This window comes from Atta cephalotes (genome assembly GCF_000143395.1).
Source record: "Atta cephalotes unplaced genomic scaffold scaffold00004, whole genome shotgun sequence".
Taxonomy (NCBI): domain Eukaryota; kingdom Metazoa; phylum Arthropoda; class Insecta; order Hymenoptera; family Formicidae; genus Atta; species Atta cephalotes.
This window is the reverse complement of record NW_012130068.1, coordinates 1,039,241-1,049,347: the sequence shown is the minus strand read 5'-3', so window position 1 is coordinate 1,049,347 and position 10,107 is coordinate 1,039,241. Positions and strand designations below refer to the sequence as shown.

The window sequence follows — 10,107 nt, the reverse complement described above, 5'->3', positions numbered from 1 at the left end:
GAGAGAGAGAGAGAATGTTATGGCATTACGTTACAATCTAATATTTCTGATACTTTATGTTTTTTAAAATATTTTTTTATATTTTTAATGAAATATTCTGTTGCATAACGCTAGTAATTGATGTACTTTTCATTTTAACGAAATGATTAATTTGATCAAGATAAATATTTAACTAAATCCTTTATGTATACTTTTTCTGATTCTCTTCAACAACATTCAACAACATACACTTCCGGCAAATGGGGTGTATATTTTATATTGATGAACATTAATTGCACACAATTAAATACTATTTATGTATATCGGGAACAACAGGTGTTGTCGCGCCTATACATTCTGTGCGACAAATTAATTGAGAATAATGAATTAACTTGTCGGATGCGCACATTTTGTCACATGTCGACCATGCTGTAATCAAAATTCGAAGCTCAGAAACAAAGATGACATGTAATTTATTGTTATAATACATTGAATTAGAAAAAATGATTTAAATGATGAAGATAAATCTCTTTGTATTCTTATATACAATATCAAAATTCAAAGCTTAGAAACAAAAGTAATAACAAGTATAAATGTATATAACTTAAATCCGGTATATTGACTTAAACAGTGAAGATAAATCCCTTCATATCCTTTCAATATACATAAAGAAAACTATTTCGTGAAGTCTTTGCTAAAGCTTCTTCTCAATAGTAGATTCTCTTTACGTACGCAGATACTAACATAAAGGAGATCCAAATTTTACAATAGCAAAACTTTAGTCTATCTCTCTTTCATTGTTCTATCGGTACTTGATAGGTCAAAAGGGAAACGGAAGGTAGAGGTTTGGAATTAAACTTCGCGCAAAGACAATGGAGATCTATCTTAGTACACACATTGAAGGAGACTAGCAGGAGCAATTCTCCGGCAATATCTGTAGCAAAGGAGACAGAAAGTGGAAAAGGTGTGGAAGAGGTCGAATAACGTCAATGTTACATCTGTTACTCTTGACTCCTTTCTATTTTCTATAAAAGATATTCGACGATAAACATATTTTACGAATAGAAAACTATTCTTTTGTGTGTGTTAAACATGAAATTTTTTAAATTATTAAACTTGTATTATGTGGCCATAATTTTTAATTGTTTAGAATTTTGAAAGTTTTTTTTATAATTGTGTTTTCAAAACCGATGTTTTGTTAACATAAATTCTATATGAGAAAAATCATATAAGCTTAACTAAAAAATGTTTTATCATTTATTTTTTTTCTAACAATGAGAAACTTAAATGACTACAAAATTAAATAACTAATTGTTGCGAGAAAAAATATTATTTTATATTTCTATTTTTTAATATTTCTTATTATTAATTATTTAATATTTTATTTAATATTTCTATTGAAGGATTATTTAATATTTCTATTGAAGATTATAAATCGACGATAAATTTGTCAAAGAAGAGTTATTTCAAGACAATATGACAGAAGTGGGACACTCTTCATGACATGATCGATTAAACGGATGTGTACGTATAGGCGAAGGCAGATATGAAAAGATAAAAATAATTTAACGTCCACTTTTTTTATTGCGTTTGAAAGAAAATAACGTTGTGTAAGAAATGTTTGCACATAGAAACTATGTCCCTCATCTAATAACGGATTCAATTACGAAGGTCTGTGTGTAGCACTCGAGGTTACCATGATATACGGCGTAATGTAAAATTTAAAACTGACGCGTACCAAGACTCCTAACCGCCTCATGACTTGTGGTTTCCGTTTCGGCGTTATGGTAGCCATACTAACCGGTTTCGGTCGGAAACGGGACACCTCGTTCTCTCTAGGGAAATGTCTAAAAACGACCTGACGTCGCTCGCCGGCCCGTCTTTTCCTTCGCGTATATATCCGGTGCCCGAACGTTCCTACGAAGCTTGCCTTCCGCTCCATGTTAAAAATGCATCTTTCCTCTTATCCATATAATCTTGACTCATTTAACATAATTCATGAGAGATGCGCTTTTCCATATTTTTTACTCTTTACTCTACTCTTTTTACTCTTTCATCTTATCCTGCAACACTAATGTTGTGAGAATAGAGGAAAATAGGGGATGATTCTCAACTAATTGCAAATAGACCTTTTATTATTATTTTGCATTTTTATATATAATGATATAACTACATATAAAAAGCAATACGTTAAATGCCGTAGATAGTAGTAGTCTTATTCATCAGGTCTGTGATCAGTGCCAAGTGGATGTATAACGTGGAATTCGCTTAAAAATTGTATGAGAATGAAAGCAAAGTAGATTGAATATAAGAGACCACCGTAAGAGAAACGTGCGATAGCTCCCGTGATGTTCAGATAAATTATAGTAGCTATTAGTGAACACAGGAGAAAAGCTAGACAGCCGGGTGCCATATCGCCGATCCTAATCTTGGTATGTTGTTCAGGATCAGTGGCTGCAGCGATGCCATAAGTCAGTCCAAGTCCCAGTAGAGTGTTAAACATTGGCCCACCGAAACAAGCTGCATATCCCATGCGTGGAAATCCTCGTCTGGCTATAGCGATGTTCGCTATTAGATCTAAGCAGTGATTTAGCTGATATAAATATTTTGAATACACAATCATTAATGAAACATTAATTGGAAACTTTAAAGAGATATAATTATCGAAAAATGTCATAACGTTACGATTATTACAATTTATGTTATATTGTTTCTTTTATCGCATTTGAAAAGTTAATTCAAGAAAGTACAATTTTTTTTTTCAACTATATTTTTGATTACCGTATACATCTTTAACTTAAAAAAAAAAGAAACATTTTTCATGTTACTCACCTCCGATGCTGTTTCCCCATGCAAGAAAAGTGATTCCTAGCATGGCGTCAGATATACTGCATGAGTATCCTATGCATTGGAGTACTGCCATGACTTCTCTGGCCACTAAATAAACTGTCAACATAGCAGCCAAAAATCCGATAAATGCAAATATCTGCAATATTATTAATTCTCAACACATTTGGCTATTAATAATCCGTCGAATACGGATTTTTCGTATTTTTGAATGTAATAGTAGATGCTTAAAAAATTCCTATCCAAAATTCCATCCGCACAAGAGGAAAGAAAAGTACTCACAGTATGAAATTTTGGAACACGATCCACGTGCGTCGTTAGAAATACAATTACACCAATTATGGAACCGACAACGAGGAATAACGGTACCAGTGGCAAATTGCCAAAAGTCGTTTGCCAAACTGCAATAAAACAGTTAAAATGAAATTGAAGTTGAGTGGTACCGACTGTTATGCCACGTCAAGTGTCGATATGACGATTATGCATTATTGACTGCTCATCTGGATTTCATATCTATCGTTTTGCAATGGAAGACGGAGAATATTTACGGAGAATATTTCTGTAATATCATGGAAAATTATTCACAAGAAGAGAATGTATGGAAAAAATATTAAAAAGCAATAAGTAAAATCTTTAATATTTTAATAAAAAATTAAATTCCGGTTATATCTTTTTATCTTCTATTTTAAATAACTTTTCAAGAAATACATAAATGATTATCAAGTTAAAAAGTTAAAATTTTAAAGTTTACAATTTAATTATCTTAAATAAATTATTAATGTACATGATTTATAATTATTTATATATTATTTATATATTGTTACGAGCAGTATCAATGAATGAAACTAACCATTTAATAAAAATAGTGCTATCGTAGGTGTTACACATAACTGGAAGCAATTTAGTAATTTTGACCAGCCTTCTTTTTCAACGGTAGGATTTACGACAGGTATAAACAGCTGTAACAGTAGCATGACGGGTGAACGTATAATCAAGATAATCTTAAACAATATTCCCGATTTCTTCCAATCTTCTTTACTGATTGGATTGACATCATATAAAAATTCCTTGAAAAGACCTTTCGGTCGGTCAGAAACATAGTCACTAATTTCCGGCCTTAACTGGACAGAACCACTCCGTATCCTGGCTCTCTCTAGCTCCACAGCGATTGCGATATCTAGCACATACAAATATATATCAGTACAAAGAAAAATTGAAATTAAATCATATATCAAAATTTTAAAACAAGAACAAACTAAATCCACAATAGTTAAAAACTTTAATTTTAAACAAAAAAAATAGAATAAATATCAAAGATTTACTTCTCATATATTAAAAATATTTATTACACATATTTGATTACAAATTATGAGCTAAACGCAATATAGTGAATTATAAAAAATAATTGGCAAAGAATTAATGTTACAATTCAAGCTTTACTTGTAAATGATTGACAACATCTTAAACATGCGAGAAATCAGAACACTTTACTAGAAGTCAGAACACTTTACTTATGAAGCGGAAAAAAACGCATCGTTCCGGAAAAAAATTCGAACTATTGAAAAATTCAAAAGAACTAAAGATGTAAAGATATGTGCGATGAGTCGTAAAAACGACGCTTGGTACCTAGTTTGGCATGTAAGCCAAAAGGTCGGCTTCTACTGGGAATCTTGGGAATGGCGCCTGTGTCTCTATTCGCCAAGTAAGTATGCAGGACGTCTGGATCGGGCACACTTGGGATTCTGGCTGAAAGTACATAAGAATGTTCTCGGGAAAGGAGATCGATACTTAGTATGGTGAAAATTTTCTGTAGGCGATAAGGAAGGAGCTAGTCATCTTTTTCACATTGCAGCGAATTCATGGGTTATGAAGAGAGATATTTCTCGTTTTAGAATAGAAATAGAAGTTCTTGAACGCACACTAATCATAAAATTTCGAGCATAGAAGTATCTCGGGAATATATATATATCTCTCCTCGCGAATTAGACTTCCGCAGAGAGTAAAATTTTATTTACATTCGAGGAAAACATTGTTAAATGTAAACTTGTGTACTTTTTGGAAGTTACGAGTTTTCGAAATTTTTACTGTCTAAAATAAAAAGTAAAAACTAAAGACTCTTCGTGATTTGCGAATCGAAGAATACCGCAACGTACTTTTCAGAGTCTCCTCTCTGGTGTCATATACCTGCATTATCACGACTACCACAATGAACAATATGTAGACCAGAATAAAACCTGCAATTAAAATATATCAGCATTAAGAAGCATTAATGTCGCTTGGCTCGCAAGGTTATTTTCCTACACATACCGCTAAAATAATGAATGATCCACATACATAATATTACGCAAAAAAAACTTGATAATAATTGCCTTTTTATGTTCTAATTAAAGAAAAAAAAATCTTAATTGCTCCTTCTTTTTAATACAAAAACAGAAAAGTAATAATGCTGGGAAAGGAATCCATTTTAAGAATTTTTAATGAAGCAAATAGTAAATAGATACAGCGAAAGTTTTTTATGTATTCATCATGTATCATTTATATTTAATTATATATTAAAATTGCTCAGACGAATTATCAAGCTAGATCAGTATTTTTCAAAGTGGACACTTCTCTACTTAGGAGAGAGAATTAGGCATAAGAAAACAATAAAAAAAATTGATGATATGAAATTGTATATATCATATCATTATCCAACAAAGTTCTTTGTATATTCATGTATATGTTTAAAGTTCCTTAAATATACTTAATGAATTTTAAACATATACATAGATTTTTTCAATAAAATATTTTTTATATTATGTTAATAAGAACTGCGTATATTTAATATATATATAATATATGGTATATATATATATATATATATATTGCATAACTATACAAATAATTGGAATTCTTATTTTGTAATTTTTTAAAAATATTGATAAATGTATATAATAAATTATTTTTATTTTTTATTGTATATAATATAGATTATCATTTTATTATTACATATATCTAAGAAGTACGGGAAATTAGAAATAATTTGATAGAGAATTAAAAAAGTAGTAGTCTGAAAAAGTTTGAGAAACACTGATCTAAATAAATAAAAATTGAATTTCTGTCTGTTTATCTATTTACTATCGCGTCGTGCAATATAAAAAAAGATGAATCATTATATTCGACGCAGCTTTATGCGTGGCTTAATAATAGCTTCCGTCTATTCTGCTTTGTTCGGGCGCAAGATTATTTCCATGGACTTTATCCATGCAACAATAATCCCTGTTTTCCCGATGAAACGGATTCCTTGCCGCGGAATCCCGCAAAAATTCATCGACAGTCAGATTGCAAGCCCAGTCAGGCAGGTGGTGGAGAGAAATTGCGGCGTAGCTTAATTAAATTCGCCGAAGAATTATCGTTATTCCAGAATGAAACCACTTATGGCTTCCCGCAGATAAACTTTCTCGCTCATGACGTAATTTGGTACGTGAAATATCAATAAATTTTACCAAATACTACTCTATATAATTATTCCGATTTTTGACAAAATCAATATCACAATTTAATTACTTTGCTTAGCATTTAATTAGCATTTAATTAGCATTTAAATGTTTAATTTGAATAATATAATATTATATTGTATATGTGTGTGCGTGCGTACGTGCGTGCGTGCGTGTAAATATATCGCAATATTAAGTATTATAACAATTTTTTTCTATTAATAGTCCAAAAATTAGCTTAAGTAAAATTTATGGAACCTATTATTAATATAAGTTAATCACCTATTCAGTTGACATAAGGTGGAACGATCGAGATCATATTTATTCTATTCAGGTATTCATGCATAAATTACTAGCATTAACATTCGAATATAAAGTACGAATAATAATTAATTCTCTGTATCTTCTCTTACATGAGATAATAATCGATAATATCTTATAATAATATGAACAAAAAGATATCTATATAATTTCTTTTTTGCAGTACCTTTTTTGTGTATAAAACATTTTTTCCGTAAAGTTTGTGCTTGTTACAATCTTCTGTCAATTGCAAGTCAATAGTTATAAAAATTGATGAAAATGACAAAGAAAAAAAATAATTTACGTTTATTTTTATCGCATTTATGAATGTGGTTGTATGATATAATCGATTAGTCATCAAAATGGCAAATACAGAATCGTAGCATATAGCGGCAAGAGTGAGAAAGAATCAACCAATATTAGCTTATCGGATTCAAATAAAGATAGCAGACGTACTTATGGCCTCCCAGAGGTAAACTATCTCATCCCATACCACGTAGTTTATCCAGCATATGGAAACGATATAAAAACAGGCGTCTCTCATGAGAGACCTGAGCGAAACTTTAAAGGGTTTGGTTATCGCGACAGAACCAGCAATCATCGAGGTCACGAAGACACCTGCGCCGATTAATTCGGTGAACATTATTATCGCTTCGTCGTCTGACACGAGGGACGTGAAGATGTCAGGCGCGCCGTTTCCGAATGCCAATATTGTCACCCCTGCTATGCTATCCGATAGGTGCATTACACTGGCTATTACTGTCAATGCTGGACAAAAACTGGAATAAAAACGTCGTAATGAATCATTAATGCTACTAATATTTATGTCTAAAGTATTTCAGTTTATCCTGTAATGAAGAATTTATTGATAGACAAGACCAAGAATAGTCTTGGAAAGTCAAATTAGATTTTCGATTTAAATATTATTAAAATGGATATTCCTTGTTTTTATAATACATATTTTGTAATACATTTTTTATAATATTTTTTCTATAATATTGTATGTAATTTCTCGGTTTGTTAAATTTTATTTTTTGATCATAACATAAAATCTATGTTTTTTTCTGTTGAATGGCAATTTCCATGTAATTATATGTATAAATTATATGTATTATGTGTACAACAACTCTATTTGGAACATTTGGAACGTAAAGTATGTGAACCAATTAGCTTGAAAAGGAAGTGACATTTGAAAGTCGCTCATTTGAAATGCATATTATTAAACTAATCCTGTATACATTTAACATTTGCTATTTTATTGCATGCAGAAAGTATGTTATTTACAGAAAAGTAAATTTACTTTCTTAACTGAGTTTTAACTATTATACCGATTACACACATCAAAGCTGAACTCCAACAAATTTAATAACATAAAAACCATATTTTTATCATTAAACGCAACAAAATAAATGCTACGAAAATCTTAGCAATTTTTAAAGATATATGGGATTTAAAGCTGCCAGCATAAAAACAATGAAAATATCGAGTATCATTTGTTCTTATAATACATCTGTTCTTTACCATTTGATAAATCGCATTACAAATTTATAGCTTGTATTTTATTACGTTATGTTGATCTTACTGACAATATATTATTATAATAAATTTTTGTTCTCATATAATTTAACAAATTAAAAAACAGCTTGAAATAAAAGCCAATTTTTATGACAATAACGATACTTAAGTATTTAAATATAATTAGAAAATTACGCTTTTCAGGATTCCAAAACTTTGTTATTGAATGCGAGTCTACAAACATGGCAATTTGCCATTTTCCCTATATTTGTATAACTCGAAAGAATAGAGAAACTTTCGTTTATCATTTTATAAGAAACCGCTCCATAGAACATAGACATTTGAAATATGGGAAAACATGAATCTTTTGGTTATTGGCTTGGTTAGTTGCCAGAAGTCAAAATTCGTTGTAGTTATGTAATCATCTATATTCGGTAGACGGTAACACGTTTTCATCGAGATTGAACTTGGCCAAAGTTCTCAATTTCAGTATCAAGAAAAGATGCAATTTTATTTTAAAAAACTTACAATTTTACAAGTACTTACATTTAAATATATATTTTATGTTTATTTACTACTTTGTTTACTTATTTCGTTTTTTACGAAAATACGTTATGACAAGTAATATACAAAAAAATTTGATAGAGAATTTTTGATATGCAAAAATTCATCAATAATTTTGTTTCTTAATAAATGATCTACAAATAGATCAATTTACAAAATAAATTAACTTACAAATTATCTGCTGTAGTCCCCAAGATCAAGAATAAATAAAGTAACCAAAAAAGTATAAGAACCAAGCCGCCAACAAACAATGCTATGTTTTCGGATCTGAAGTAGCAGAATAACAGTATCGTGTATTGAATTATCGAATCTGAATAGCAGTCTTCAGTGTTCCTCACCCACTCACAACGTTCCGCGGCGGAAATTTGCCAAACGTACGAGCAATCATCCTGAAAAAAAGATTCGATGAGGAGCTTGACGAGAACCCAAACTGGAAGAGACGTCGATAACAATTCACCTCTCGTATAGGTAGATGCCCATGTCTTAAAAAAAGACTCGATATTTGCGACCTCATGTTCGAAGAGCATAAAAGCGCAACGAAGCGATATGTAACCTATATTTTGTGTATTTGCCTTTCACGGATCCGCTCGATCGTTGCCTATTCAAGCAGAAGCGAGCGAAACTTCAAGCGATATAGACAGAAAGCTGTCACATACGTAGTGCATACTATGCCGACTATGCGCATAGTTCGAAACGTAAATTCAATATGAAGCATACATAAAAGGAATTTGTAACAATGACATACCATACACGCGCGCGCGCGCGCGCGCGCATGAAATAGGACAATCTATACGTATCGATAATTGCAAGGAAACTTAATGAACATTCTAATAATCTAAGACATTGTTCCGTGTCTGGTTTTGTTTACGAAGCAAACATATAAAAATATATAAAAGACAATATCAAGTATAACAACATCAATTACAATTGATTTATTGAAATGATTATTTCAAGAACAGTGCAAATGAATTTTAGTTGCAGTTAGACAGAAATATGATGCAACATATCTTTCTTTGTGGAAAAAGTGATAGTTGTCGATTTCTCTCGACAACAGGAGTGCGCACTCAAGAATCTCGCGTGATTTGACGTGAGACTAAACAGGTATACTCATCCGCACTCTCGACTGATAGCAACAAGAGGCTCATTAGATGCACAACAACCGTTCTGTCCCATTTTTGCTCTCGACGAGACGAAAAAAAAGAAATGCTATGTAACGAGCACGGAAGGAAGCCTCTCCGCAAACGGATACGTTGTCATTCAGCATGTGATATTATATCGACATTTACTCGATATTATTGTCAGTTTACAGATAATGAAAATTCAACGATGTGACGTAAACCGATGTCAGTTCATTAGATTTGCTATAACTAATCAAGAACTTTCACGGTTGTTATTAGTTTTGCACGAAAATATTCTGTAAGGGAAC

At 31.2% G+C, this 10,107-nt stretch overlaps 1 protein-coding gene across 1 annotated transcript; it reads right to left on the bottom strand.

The window, feature by feature from the left end:
* Nucleotides 1-2,194: 2,194 nt before the first annotated feature.
* Nucleotides 2,195-9,195, bottom strand: LOC105626112 (sodium/potassium/calcium exchanger 6, mitochondrial-like). The gene is made up of 9 exons (XM_012207424.1): nt 9,139-9,195; nt 8,853-9,070; nt 7,059-7,381; nt 4,980-5,060; nt 4,453-4,572; nt 3,677-4,003; nt 3,109-3,227; nt 2,812-2,965; nt 2,195-2,556 (listed from the first exon to the last, which is right to left on the bottom strand). Exons 1-9 carry the CDS (start codon nt 9,193-9,195, stop codon nt 2,195-2,197), a joined length of 1,761 nt encoding a protein of 586 aa, XP_012062814.1.
* Nucleotides 9,196-10,107: the final 912 nt, after the last annotated feature.